The sequence below is a fragment of the Cataglyphis hispanica genome, chromosome 23, assembly GCF_021464435.1.
Source record: "Cataglyphis hispanica isolate Lineage 1 chromosome 23, ULB_Chis1_1.0, whole genome shotgun sequence".
Classification (NCBI taxonomy): Eukaryota; Metazoa; Arthropoda; class Insecta; order Hymenoptera; family Formicidae; genus Cataglyphis; species Cataglyphis hispanica.
The window spans coordinates 2,603,905-2,619,954 of NC_065976.1; the positions used below are offsets into that span (position 1 = coordinate 2,603,905).

Consider the following 16,050-nt stretch of genomic DNA (forward strand, 5'->3'; position numbering starts at 1 on the left):
ATCCTGAAATGTGTACGGGCCGTTGCGAAGATGGGCTACGATAACTTTAACTCTCTCAAATTCCATGTGCCGAGACTATCACGACACTTCACTAAGAGACTTCTTCCTAGCGCGATATACACCGCTAACTCAATAACCTCCTTATTCCCTTCGACCTCATTTCCGCACTCGTCGAACATTATATCAATCCTGGCACGTCTCTTAAAGCAGATGGCTCAAGTCAGCGGCGCCGAGAAAAATAGATTGATAACGCGACGATATGTAAAAGCGTAGCGCGAAGTTAAGTTAAAGTTATACGAAGTTACGCGAAGAATTGTTTTCATAAAAACAATCGCGCTTTCGTGTCTGCGCAAATATAATAAATATATCGCATTTATTATGTATGTATAAATATTTGTCAATATTAACTCAACACATTTGTATTTCGTGGCAAAAGAAACGATATACTTTTTGAATAATATATATGTTATTTATATCGTAATATAATCGGGATTCAAGCGTAACATAATAATGTAATTAATGTCTAAAACATTCTAGCATCGTGAAACATCTATTTACCGAACGGAAAGTTTACTTGTAAATAATATGCCCGAGAAACAATGAAGCTTCGCTCATATTGATCATCCTCATATAACCGAAACCATATCGCTTAAGATATTCCATATCTTTGCTTGCCATGTGACACCTGTCAATATCGTGCGCTGCATTCAAATTCGCCGGTGCGTGCGCTTTTCGATTTAGTCGAATCTTCGAAATTCACCTCCACCAGTCAGCGACGATGGAGCGATTCGCGTATCGAGTCTTATTTTGCATTCTACGACAAATGCACGCAGCAATATGAAAAGTACATAATTCTTCGAGGAAAGTGCCAATAATACGTGCATCATGTTTCCCGGCCGGCGATATTTTACGCCGGACCAGTGATCAGGCGAAGCTCGGCGTGGCTGTTATACATATAGGTATATGCACCAGGACGTTGCACGCGAACCATTTTATTTTGCAATATAATGCTTGACTCCTCGTCGTCCGCGCGGCTTGACATATTGGACGTAATAGGGAGTAATCTGTTATACCGCGCTGTGTCCACGATAGAAGCCTGTAGGCGGGTAGTATCCCATTCCCTCCCATTGCATCTACGGGGTGCGAGCGTTGCAACGACCGATATATTTCCCCGGCATGCACTTCCATACGATTCGTATGGAAAATATAGTGGTTGGCCGCGCGCGCGAACGTGAATGCGTGAGAGCCGCGCCGGATCGACAATAAATCAGGCGGCAACGTAAATAAAATCTTATGGAAACGTCCAGGGGGAACGTCTCTCTTTCATCCTTTTTCCGGGATCAATTTGAGATTGTCCACGTGGCGCAGGTTATTTTCAAGAACAGCCCGACTACATTATTGACTTGTACGGTACGGTAACAATAGGAACGATGCATATGGTAGTAGATGCGACACATTCTCTCTCTCTCTCTCTCTCTCTCTCTCTCTCCCGCTTGCGGATAAATGTGTAAACATTATTTGCGGGGGAGCTTTTATCGATATTGTAGAGACAACTGATATAGATATTTTGTAAGGTACATTTCACGCATCAGTTGCTATTTTATTTATACGATATGATACAGCGACATTCTAGCGTGTATTTCTTGTCGTAAAATTTGATTCGACTTGGAGCGATTCTTCAAAGCTGAAATTGTTATGAACGTGTAATAAATTGGCACTTTATGAGTCTCATGTTTACATATGTTTTTTGATATAATGTTATGATCTTTGTTTTTTGTAATATACACGAACTCGTAGTAAGTTCTTAGCAGTTCTACACTAATAAAATAGCGAATTTAAAAATATCAAAGATTTGATTTTGAAACAAATATGATGTTTTGATTTGTTCCTTTTTTTTCACTTTTCTTCTCGTAGAATTTTAATTTTGTAAGACGCGTGTGCGTGCGAGGACACACAATAGTCGCATCAAAGCCGAAAACGGCCAAAAGGATTCTAGCCGATTCTTTACGATTAATCGCGCGAGAGTTACGTCTGGAACTCGAAAGGCATTTCGGATAATCCCGGATGGCGTTGCGCAATATCCCGACCAACGCATCCCGATGGCGCATGTCTATCGAAAAACCAAAGAGATCTCTCGGCTGTAGTTTCGCTCGACTGGGGCCACGATCACGGATGGCACTCGAGACACACCCGAGGGATTTTCGAACGAAAAGTTCCGTTAGAAACTCCCGTTCTCCCCCGCTTATCCAGAGGCCTTCAACCCCATGCGCTTCGCGCACCCTCGTCATTTCTCGTTCGTAGCAACGAGGCAGCCGGGATGCATATAGTTTTCTCTCACGAACGGCGGCGGCGCCAACCCGGTCGAAAGCTATCGCGCGAAAATATAGACCGTAAAATTTCTAAACTGAGATTTAAAGTTTCGCGCGACCAATTTCTAGTCGCCGTTTAACCCTGCCCTGCCTACGTAATTACCGAGATAACGAGCTTTGTGTAAAAACGGTCAGATTTCTGGCTGCAGGGAAAAAGATTAAGCGAGCGATTTACTCTGTAAAAGCGGTATAAATTAAATTTACGAAATGTAATGAGTTTAAGAAAGATCTAGGTGATTTAAGGTATTATATAATATTTATAGCGTGTACTTTAACGAGATTCTTCAATGTTTGACTTATTCTATTTGCGGAACACTCGATACAAGTCGGATTCGATGATCAATTCAATCAGAAAATAGATATTTAATAATTATTTAAAAATCATCTTCATACGAGCTATTCTATTTGTCAGTATAAATCTGTATCTGTCAGAAGCATCTAATTCGGGATGTAATGTGATTAATTAACGACATATATCGAGCTGATTAATCTGATTAATCGTAAACTCCCTCTGGTACTGCGAGCTATTAGCAACGCTCTATTGATTCTACTAATATGTTCCCGGTATAAATTAGTTACCAACTTAATAATGTATCTTCGAACGATTGCGCTCCTTGTTTTACAGCTCAATTGCAGTTACCCGAACATTAACGTAGGAGAGATTCACAAATATAGTCTGGAAAGTACATTTTACAATACACTTTCAACTGATTCCGCGATAAGTTGTTATATATGTTTTTTTTTTTTTTTAATAGCGTTAACGTCGTACACGAGGCGTTAATGTTATGATATTACGGTAGCAGGAACGGTCTTTTCGTGCATCCGACATGTAAATGAATGTAGAGAGGTAGATATGCAAATCGTACTGACGAGTGACACCGACATATTCTACGGCCAACATATTTTCCAAGCACACGCTTCGCGTAGATGACATTTCGGTTCGGTAGGTTTTCGAATGAAAATAGATGACACATATGAGATTTATTAACTCCATGACAGAATTAATGATAGTTCCAATAAATATGAATAATTCATTGTAATTTGTAAATATATCTGACTAATCGACACACTAATGGACCTTAATATTTCCGCATATTTGGTTGACAATTTTATCGATTTATACAATAATATCGCCGCTTTCAAGAATAAATTTTACATTTTGAATTTTAAATTTGTCAGATGGACTCTCTTATAATTAGAAAAAGTTCAATCTAAGAATAGATATCGATTTTATCATTATATTCGATATTCTATATTGAGTCTGATCTCTTTACGCGTCAATATGTGACAAACAGCCGGTATCGATATGCTAGAAAATTCCTCTATCTTTGTGATATTTTAGTCATAGAATTATAGATTTTTCCGAAGATGTCGTTATATATATTGAAACGCGGATGGCAAAAATGGAACGATCAATAAGGAATATTGGTGATTCTCAATGGTGACGGGGAGGAAGTCTCTGATCAGAAATTCAAATCGAAGCGTGGAAAGCGGAAACATTTCTGTCGCACGAGAATTTGCAATAAAGAAGATACTGTTTTGAAAAATGACGTAAGGAGCTCGAGAGCTCTTTTCTTGACTTAAAGTGGATAGGCAAAAATGAATGTAGAAGCGAGGATGTTAAACGCTCGAAACGACATTTCCATAGCGAGTCAGCCACGTTTCTCTCTGCGCGAAGAAGAATTGTCGCAGTCTCAGGTGGATCATCTAAAATATACAGGGGATATGCTTGATATCCTTACTGGGTTTCTTTTTAATAAGATGATATCTTGAAGTAAGTTTTAAAGCTCAATTTGTCAGAATCCATAAATTTTTATATACTTTTAATTAAAAGGCTATTGATGGCTCGATAATCTCTTGGGAAATTGTCTCTATATTAATTTAAGAGACAGTTTCACGGGTAAAATATATCGCGAGATATCTCGCGAAGACACCCCGTATACATAAATTCGCGCACGTAGAAGCCTCGTGCATAACGTGCGCCGAGAATAACACGCGAAATGCATTTCTGTTTCAGGAAGCGCATACATCATCAGATGGAGTGCGCCGCAGTTGATGGTCGTGGCGGTGCAGTACATTCTCACCGGGCCCTATATGCCCCCCTACGTACCCCAGACGGCGAATTAAGACGTCCGTCGTGCGGAGGAAAACAAGTTCAACCCAAGGTGGGGTGGCGTGGACGACACAACGAGGAACCCGAGGAAATTCCGGTTCCTATTAGAATATATCATCGCGTATCTTTTGCACGGAACGCGCTTTTTGCGGAGTTCGCGATGAGTTTACGCGGGATATGTGCGGTTACGTGGAAGTGAACAGGAAGTCATGCTCGCAAACGGATAACTAGTTTACGATCGACAGACATCAATGTATTCCGATCCGGAATGGACTCCGATTTCGCTTTATGTATTGTTCGTCGAATGGTACGATCATCACGAATCGGATTGAGAGATTTTCACGATGACAGAAAGGTATTTCGTAATTTTATTCTTATTAAATGGTCCTCACGGGGAGGATAGTACGGTGAAATTCCTGGCTGTCGACAAATTCCATTCTCGTTATGGACGTCAGATAATTCTCTATGAAATCTGTATGAAATTTTTGCGTGCAAGATCGAATGATTATCGCGCTTCGCTTTGATCAGCGACTCTCACAAAGGTTCAAAATTTAAACGAGTAGAAAGAACGATTGATATCAACATGACGATGAATAGTGACATTAATAAATCCTAAATATTAATATCACTAAACGCCGAATATATTTGAAAATATTCGAGACGATTTAAAAAAAAAAAAAAAAATGAAATGTATTCGGATAAATTACCGGAAGAAAATATAGATTTGGATAAATTCTATTATATCGTATTACATTTTTTATGATAGCTTTTGATTTTTTGAGATAATTTTTCTAAAATAATATAATAATAATATTTTATACATGTCTCGCGAAAAGTATACGATGGAAATTGTGAAGAATGCTTGTTTAATGAAAATTAACTAGAGAAATATTGCTTTGACGCAAGTCTGTAATCAAGGATCGTTGTTCCGTAACCAAACAATTCATAAGTCAAACAAAAGAATTATACGTTTTCTCGACATATAAACCGGCACACCTTGAAACTAACACGCAATGAGGAAACGTCTAAGAGAGCTCTCTCCAGAGAGCAAGGGGAATTTGATTAATGCCACGGCACGTAAAAAATAGCGACGGAGTGGCCATGTCCCTTTGAAATAGTAAGCGAGATGATAACATAGGAATCATCGAGACTTTTCTACGGAAAAAAATAAAAATATGTCGCAAAAGTTTCTAACCAATAGGTTATAAACTTTTGAAAGAAATGCAATAGAGAAACTTCAATAAAAATGTGAATGAATTAAAATATTAAAAAATAAAATGTTTCATTAGAATTTAAATATTGAATTACATCGTGTACGTATGAATAAATATATATCGCGTGTATAAATGTATTACATACATAAAAAATATAGACATTTTATAGAAACAAATTTTTTGATAATATAAAAGACAAGAAAATAGAATGGCTGCTTTTGCATAAATTTTATCGCGCGCAACTTGTCAGTTCTCTATGGACCAAAATAAAATTTACTGCCGATCAGGGCATATATTATTGTCCAATAAAATTTATATCAACTTCCAATATCCGGATTCATCGTGGATGACATTATTGCTTCGTGAAAATTTATGAATATTATATAATTCATTAAGTGTTCTCCTCTTGTTTAAAGGGACATATATTTCGGAGCTAAAACACACTGTTGACAATTTTTAATTATGACATACACGGAACATTATTATTCGCTAATTAAACGTTCCATAAAATTTTTTCATTTTATTTCGTACAGCGTACCTCGATACTGCCTTCCACTGCCACTATTAAATAGCATGTAGAACTAATTCGGTTAAAGTTACAGCATAGAATAATCACGTTTATAGATTCAAAGAAAAGCTGAAATTATAATTTACAATTTATATACGATTCCTTTTGATTATCTGAAAGTTATGATTCTCATCTGGGCGCCATAATTGCGTGCGTCCGTTAACGAAATGATCTCGCTCGGTTATTGCCGCGAGAGAATCGTTTTACACAAATACAAGCGCACGATTTCTAACGCAGGTACAATACATCAGAACTGAATTAATACACGAGCGTGAAATTAAATTACTTTATATATAAAGGAACACGCGCACATGTATATCAGCAACATTTCCCTCTAACCGGAAGTCTCTGCGCGGTGGTTAATTGCTTCCCGCTCTTCTCATTCATAAGGCTTTACATGCACCATTATACGTATCAAAATCTCAGCGTTTTACTAGTACTTTATGCTAATTACTATTCCAGTTATCGGCCATGATAATAACTCTAAAACAAAACCACTTAAAATTTTGCAAATTTATAATATTTAATATATTTCAATTATATATAAATTCTTTTTTTCCATTACGCATACGTGATAAACTTTGTTCAATAAAATTATGTTTAGAAAGCAGTTTTAAATTACAATTTTTTTGCACTATTAATTGCACAATATTTGCATTATATGATAAGTTTTAAGATGACATTATAAACTTCGATTCGAAGTATTACGCAGCCTTAAGAAAAGTCTTGCGGCAAGAGTTGTGCTTGCGCGGAACTACAAAGTTGAGCTGTATATCTTGCGAATCAGGAAAAGCGCGATGTAAATCGCAAAGTTACATTTTGGCTTTAATAAAATTTATCTTGATATTCTCTTCTTAACATAATTCATAAGATGAAAGATTTTTTTTTTTTTTTTCTACAATTAAATATGATCGACGTGTATCATTTCTTTGAGAAATAATTTTAGCAATATGACCTGGTCTCTGTATATCTCTCTCTTTCTTACACGGATGTATTATCGATCTTGTTCAAAAGAACGAACGGTGACATGCCGGCGCATTCCGATCTTTTCCTCTCTCTCTCTCTCTCTCTCTCTCTCTCTCTCTCTCTCGCACGCGCGCGCGGACACAGCTCCGTTTCGGTAACACGACTCGCCGGGATTTGTTTCATAGGGATTACCGATCTCTGGATATATCAAAAGGATACACCTTGACCGCTCCGTTCTCTATCTCGATTCGCTTCCGGAAATGCGCGCACGGGAAGCTCGCGAAGCGACCATCGTGCACACAACACGCGCGCCTCGAAATATACATATATAATCTCGCGCCGATATAATTGTACAGAGGTGCTTCGGAGGTATCATTCCGTAATCTATGTAGTCCCCGGTCGGATGGGGGATTATGTTAAGCGATGCGTGAGCGCGGCCACAGTCCACGGCAATCCAGGCGTAACAGAGATACTGCTCGGCAACGTCGTTACACTCGCACACGCGCTTATATATGCGACTCGCGATTATGTATCGTACATACGTATCGTACATACGCCCGATGTATATTTGTATATCGGAGATGATACGGCCGCGGACGCATCACCGCGATCGCAGCTACGAAAGGATGCGCGTTCCAGGGACGGATTCATCCAGATGCCAATAAAGCTTTGGGTTTAATTCAGAATTTTAATCGCAAATACTTTTGTCAGGGTTGTCAATGAAGATCTTTACATTTGTATTGCAATTTTGCAAATGTTTTATTAATATTATTATTATTATTATTAGATATTTTAACAATGTGTAGAAAATAAAATATTTTTTTACAAAATAAAATTGAATACGAATTAAACGACGAATTGTTTCCCATTTAGTCGCAACTTTGAAGCTTCATACTTGTTAGTGATCACCTTATAAAATATAACAAAATATCAGTAGAAAAACGAGAGAAATATATGTATTAAAAATATATTTGAAGCTTTAAAATTATATTAAATTGAGCCCTCCAGTAAATATATAATCACATTCGTCCCTGGATGCATAGGCAAGTTAATCGCGAGCGTGCGATATTACGCGATTAATAAGCAGAAAATGCGGTGGTTTACACGCTGCCGCCGCGATTGACAACAATGGCACACCATATATGAATGACGCATTTTTCGAGCAGTATATATATATTATGATTCACGGGACGACAATCCCGGTTCATAGACCGCGCGATTCATCGCGAGAACCGTCGAGGTCGGATGTCGTTAAATTATACAGAACGTCGAAATTTTTTTTTTTTTTTTTCCGTGAATACATCGCAATAGGAAATATATGATGCATTTCACGTTATTGAGTTACGTACCTGCGTTATTCGGTCATCTCGCGCGAGTATATATCGTCCCAAAATTTTATTTTAGTGCGCGCGTTAAAGAATTGACTGCCGTTAAATCGTGATAACTTAATGCGTATAATCATATTTTTCGTTATTACGCAATTTTGTTATTCAGCAATGTTTCTATCTTATACATTTGCGTAATAGATGGAATCTGTTCAAATATAAAACGAAGTATATTTTACGAAGATGTTAAGTATTAAACTGGAAAGCTTGATATTCCCTCCGCTTCTATGGGAATTTATGTCCGTATTCATTATTACAACAGTAAAAAGATGTTCCTTTAAAAAGCTACGCTCGTTTAAGAAAAAGCAGCAATAAAATTCCACGAGTCTGCACGATTATTTTCTAAAAACTGCTACGTAAACGAATTTCGCTTTAAAATCTATCATTCAATGACAACTACTAAGATTCGAAGTCTTTCGTAAAAAGGCAAAAAGAAGCTAAATCATTTTATGTAAGAAACATTCATCCAGATATTTTTATGTATAAAATATATGTCACATCTAATTACGATTATCGTAATTATATTTAAATTATATTTAATCTTTCGAAACATATACATACTTATCTAAAACAAATTACAATCACCTTAAATATCGAAGAATTGAGTGTAAGCTGTTATCAGTCGTAACTTTTTGAGATATTTCTATCCTAAGATTTCATTAACATTTTAAGATTTAACGTTAAATATTGAAATAATCAATTTTTTATTAAATTTTCATTGAAATAAAACTCTCGATATGAAAGAAAATGAAATTTTATGACCCATTTTAAATCGATAGAATTTTTCTTAAAAATTTTATTTATATTCGTATTATTCAAGATTTAAATGTGTAATGATATTTTCTGTCTTTTTTTTAAAAAAAATAGCAGTACAATTACAGATGTTAATTGGGCAATACAAGTCAAAACGAAAAATATATGTCATTTTATTAATGTTTTTCAAAATTATAATAGAAAATATTTCTCGGATTCTGATATAAGATATTTCTTTTAAATAGAAATATCAGTTTTAACATACATTACCAAAAAATAATTTAAATGTTGATTTCCAGATTTGTCAAATCTGACAAAACTATGTTTCTGATTCTATGAGTTATAAAATAATTTCTGCCGATTTTATATTTCTATTTTATCGATTACGTTATAGTCACATGGAATGAGAAATTTAAATTTAATTATAGATTTTTGTTTCACGAGTAATTTATAGATTTTTGCTTCACGAATAATCCTGTTCTATGTTAGAATTTATATTACATTTTCTAATCCATTTGTAATTCCATTTTGTAATTACGTTTTTCATCATGTTGTTCTAATTTTTTTTTAATTAAAAACATTAGATTCTCTAATTTCTGCCAATAATTATATAAAATGAGAAATTGAAATTTAATTATCGATTTTTGCTTCACGAGTAATAATTCTATTCTATGCTAAAATGTATGTTACATTTTCTAATCGATTCATAATTCCATTCTCACGTAATCAAGTTTCTCATCGTGATGTTCTAATTTCTTTTTAATTATAAACATTAGATTCTATTTTTTTAAATCTATCTTATATATATTTCGTGTATATTTTTCTGTCTTATAAAACCAAAAACAAAGAAAAAAGACATACTAATAGCGAACGTTAGACTTTACGATGTACTTTCTCTCCTCCTTATTCCGCAATTATGTAATGGAGAGAAAAGTAATGTTCGCAAATGAGTTTAATATACCGCGGCATTAGTATGAAGTATTTTTAATTCTCGAATCTTGAGAGAGAAAATATTTATATGTAAAACGTATTATTTCTCTAAGAATATTCAAAAAAATATTCAAAAATTCGAGCTTCAATACAACGCGAATGAAATGATCTTTCGTCGCATATTAATTGCGCGCATCGCGAATTACGTGCTTGCCTCATTAATTTTCATCAACCATCTGCAATCTAAACGCCATTAATATCATTATCATGATTGCTATTAATGACGCGTTACAATTTTTCGTAATATCGTCAGCTCTTGTTATCGTCAGAGCTATTTTAAAAATCTCCGTTGTATCCGCTACAATGCATGCAGTGCCTTCACCGATGCTATTAATGTAGCTTAAACGATTGTCGTTATATCCAGCGTGCGACACAACGTGGAATATATATTATATTTCCATGAGAAAAGCTCGTCTTCTGCGATATTGTTCGTGAATGCGCCCGTGAAGATTTACCTTCGTTCCAACGAAAACGTTTATTCTGCATTACGTAAAAGTACCTTTGCGTTGTAATTTCTGTTATGTAACTTGCGCGTCTTGTAATATTTGTTCCGCCCGGTAAAATCCTCTCTTCGCACTGTCTACTCCTACTGTCACATTCCACATCTCGGTATCGCAAATATCGAAATATTTGACAAATATATATATATATATATATATATATATATATATATATATATATATATATTAGACACATTAAGCATGAATATAAAATAAATTAAAAAAATAAAATAAAAAAACAAAATATACCTCCACAAAATTAAATTCGTATTCACGTGATAATATTACATTTATTGCGGTAAAGAATGTCATTCGATCGAATGCGCTTTGGCCGTGTTTATTTTTCCGTCGACGTCGATAAACTGACGTATCTCGATATCAACTCGCGTAGCCGCTCGTGACAAAATTCCAATTCTCCTCAAAGCATTTCACGCCCAGTTTACTACGATCCGTCCGTAACGGGTTACGGCCGCCTAAGTATTGTCTCCGAATGAATTCAATCTGCCATCTTTTGTTTTCATTTTCCTTTGTCCTCTCTTTACAGGCTACATTCATCGCGCAGTGGGAGTGTAATTTTCCGCGTGAAAAACGATCGCGAGATGTAAGAACGATTAACCGCACCGATGAGGAAGTTTGTCCGTATTATCAGAAATTTATATGTAATATTCAAGAAACTTATAAACGATAAAAGGCTCAAACAAATCAGCTTTTACAACTGTTGATTTATATATATAAATCATTAAATCATCAATAAATTAACAAGTATATATAAATTTTAAAAAATTATATATATATATGGATCCCATTTTTCTTCATCTAATAAACAATTATTAATTTTAATAAATGATTAGTTTAATATATCAATGTAATATAATTAATAACCGTGGTATATACAATATTTTAGCGTGTTTATTTTTTAAAAAAATATTTTTTTTATATATATATATACACAACATAAATGTGTAAGCGCGGGAATTTATTGATCATTTATTGGTATATCGTGACTACGAACTGTATCATGATATCACGCGTACTATTCACGTGATAGCTACAAAATACAGTATATTTTTCTGACGATATCAAAATTCCTTATGATTCAGAAGCCTCTTAAATTCGCTGACGTGCGCCGGTTATACGATGCGATACCACGATACGTGAGATTGGTTGCCAGGTCGGTTTTTTATCCGCAACGTACGACGCCACATGACGGGCGTATTTTTGCAATGTTGCTCCAACGAGCACAGTGCACGCAAAATCGTAGAATATCAGCGAAATAACGGACGGAGCAGGAAAAGTGGAGAAGAGAAGGAGGTGAAATAGAAAATCCTGTTATACACGGCATGCATCTTCACTTTGCCCATATACTCTCCACCTGCCTTATTTAACACAAGCTCATTCATAATAGGGTAAAGCCGCCAAAGTGTTATCCTTAAACGAACGTAATTTGTTGCATTTTCTCTTTTTATATCATCTCATTTTACTCAATCATTCTTCGAGATCTTTCGCAAGTGTATTTTGTTTCCACGTGTAAATAAGCGTTTATTAATTTGGATATCACAAGATTTTTTCTCCTTGATCGATTCAAAATTTTTTATAATATAATTATCGATATTTATAGAAGTAGAACTACACTTTAAAAAGCCATCAACAAATCTAACATTTTTCTCTAAAAAAAAAAAAAAAAGATACATATGCTCCAAATTGCGGGAAGATTTTTGATAACGACTAATAAATAAAATTGCTAACAAGCTATCCACTTTAGGGATAATTTCCTCTTCTAAATTAGATCTTTATTTATGTATTATTTTTGCGTGTTTATTTTCGTGCGACCTAAATGAAAGTGCTGTTTCAACGCGATTATCGGGAAACATACGTAAAATCGTATATAACAAGTATAACAGGGAAAGCGGAAGAGAGGGAGGTGGCCAGTTATATCGAGTGTTGGAGAGGAAGAGAGAGATAGAGAGAGGAAGGGTGAAATAGAAAGGGCAAGCGGGGGCGTCGTTATATATATATAGGGGGATCCTGTTATACACAGCCTGTATCATCACTTTGCGATGTACTTGCGAGCTTTTCCCGCCTCGTTTAACACGGCCCATTCATAATAGGATGACGGCCGCGAAAGTATTGCCGGTTATCGCGCCGTGCGCACCACCTCGACGGCCAAACATTGTCCAAACCCCCGATTTGACGTCGTTCCCCTCCCCCCACTCTCTTTTACACCCTCTCATCTACGGGGGGGCGAACGCACCTATTGTCCTGAATTACGAGGCCGCGAGCTGTCCGTGCGGCCTGCGAGGGTCTACACTTTTGCGGTCCGCCGATACCTCATAATCGCCAGATTGGTACGACAAAATTGGCCGGCCCTAGTCATTCCGTTCGGACACAACTATCAGGAAATACCGCTATAAATCTCGCGGCATTCGGTATTTTGTCGTGGATATTAAATCGCATATGGATACATGCGCGTCGAGGTACTATCGTCCCGTCGCACGATCGAGATGATCGAGCCCCGCCTCTTGTTGAGAGGCGCGAATGCAACTGCCAATTAATCGCGAGATCTCTTCTCTATGTGAAATATATTCGAGAGAATCCTTTTATTGTTATAGCAACGCATTTCTCTTCGACAATATCGATACGTTAAAATATACTGCTGAAAGTAAATTTAAATACCAAGCTCTGATACATGTTCAGACTTTTACAAGTCAGTCCATACGACATATAATGTCTAAAATTATCCGACAGATTTTACAGAATAAGAAGTACATATGACTGATGACTCGCTTGAGGTTTGATAACCGAGTGTGATATCATTGTTTATCGATATGTGAGATAATGGCAAACATGCATCATGATTATTAAATGTAAATGTAAATCGTAATCTCTCTCGCGTGCATCACGTGCAGAGCGTATATCGTATATGTTTTCCTATGTAAATTTCGAGACAACATCGTATTTTACATAGTTGCTTGTTTCTATTGTGAAACTTGCTCTTGTGAATAAAGCAAGTTGGATATAAATATCTCATGCATAAATATCTAAATATCAAAATTTAGAATTCTTTTACGTGTGTTTGCAAGAATAATATTTTAGCGACATTTTTATTAAATATTTCTCATTTTTATCAAATATTTCTCAATATTTCTGCACATTTGCGTAAATTTAATTAATAAAATAATAATCAATAATATACAATGTGTTCAATAATATACATTGTGAAATTAGAGAAACATATACAATAATAAATCAATAATAAACAATAATAAATCAGCGAAAGAGAGAAGGAATTATCGGTTTCTATGTGTTAAATAAATTAGGATGGACTATGCAATGTTGTACGCAAAATACGGAACAACGAACTTAAATAGTTTTGCACGATGCCAGGAATTAATCCGCTACATTTACACCGAACTCCGCAAAAAAAGCGCGATTTCAACAATACGCTGAAAAAGGAATCCGGCGTACGAGCACAACAATCGTACAGTAAAACACGTTGAAAGTATTATTGCTTATACTTTAATGTATTATTATATCAAATGTTTGCGTAAGAATTGCATGAGATAAACATTTTCGGTGCTCAAAATGAAAAAGTGAACGGAATGGTTTATAAATTTTAATATATTAATCTCGCGATTGCGCGCCGAATTGCGTTCGCAATCGAAAAAAAAAAAAAATTGAAGAAAACAGATCGGCCTTTCCGTTACATTACGCTGATCCTCGACTCGATTAAACGATGATTAGAAATTCGGCGCGCAAGCTGTAAGACAATTGTACATAGCTAAATGTATAAATCCTAATTTCGGTTATTTGTATAAACATTTTAAGCATGTGTGCCCCGATCGCGTGCGATCCGATTAACGATCGGTGATGTCACTTCTCGTGGGTGCTTCACTCCCGATTAGTATATAAATTTTCATGTACATACTTTACCGCGTAATAAGTGCCAAATTCGTGAATATATACGCGTATGTGTGTGCGTGGTGTAATATGTATGCGTGTGTGCATGTGAATATGCGTGCAGGGGGATGGGCTTTCGCGTATGACACTCCCGTTGATTATATTCCGTACGCGTGATAAGACATAAATAATTGATTATCGCAAACACGAAACGCGATTCGTATAAATGGAAAACGGTTCACCAATCACGATATTAACATTCAACATTTATTACGTTATATTACGAATTTCGATTTCTGAAAAAAATAATACGCACGTGCGCGTGTGAGTTTTATAATTTAAATCAAAACGCACAGCAATAATCGTATACACAAGTATATGTGTATATATATATATATATATATATATATATATATATATATATATACATATTGAAATATAATCCGGATAATTTAATCCAAATTTGCGTTCACGTTTTCACCGCGATCGAATGTAAACTGTAATTTTATCCACGAGCATAACGCAAACGCGATTCACTTAACATTGACGAGGCTTCATTGAATCCTCGCATGCAAAAATATCCGCTGATTTGATTATGCAAAACATTTCGCGACTGCGATACGGGAGATAAGTCGCTGGGCGTGTGAACTTTAAGTCTTCGCGCTTCGTATTTTCGTCCATCCCGCAGACAGATCGTAGGATGTATAGGCCATCGAGAAGCCATTGATATAGTTAACGATAACGAATACCTATTAACATGTAATTGGATTAGAGACGAATCAATGTGCTTTTCATTTGGGATGAGCGTGAGGCGTTTAAATTATCCACCGAATTTAGTCGATAATGTCGAATTTTCTAGTCCTAAAGAAGTCAGGGCGGATTAAATTCCAGACTCTGTGCCAAAAAATTTACTCGAGCATGCAATAATTTATCTGTTTCATTGATATTGGGAAAACAAGATCAGAAAATTAGAGAGACATGTTTTTTTCATATCGTTTTATGAATTCGACGAAAGCGTCTAAATTACATAATTCAGGCCTGTGTGAATATTACATACTCGCTCTTTCGTTACATTTATTAATCTCATCTCCTTTGATGCGAAAAAGAACTTTGGTCCGCCGTTAAAAAGTTCTAACGTAACTCGTTAATTCCAGTAATACTTTAAGAGATTCCATATGTTTTTCAGAATATAAATATATATATATATATATATCAAAGAAGACATTTACACACAAAAGAAAGAACATCTCGCCGAGATACCGTTTTTCCACACCGCCCTGACTCGCGACTCACAG

At 35.7% G+C, this 16,050-nt stretch overlaps 1 protein-coding gene across 3 annotated transcripts in view; it reads left to right on the forward strand.

Moving 5' to 3' along the window:
* LOC126857838 (lachesin-like) overlaps positions 1–5,866 on the forward strand; it is a 250,168-nt gene extending 244,302 nt beyond the window's left edge. For all 3 annotated transcript variants that reach the window (XM_050607649.1, XM_050607653.1, XM_050607650.1), the window contains one exon: positions 4,387–5,866. In XM_050607649.1, coding sequence (XP_050463606.1) covers positions 4,387–4,496 — 110 coding nt within the window. In that variant the 3' untranslated portion in view covers positions 4,497–5,866. The remainder of the gene's footprint in view (positions 1–4,386) is intronic.
* Positions 5,867–16,050: the final 10,184 nt, after the last annotated feature.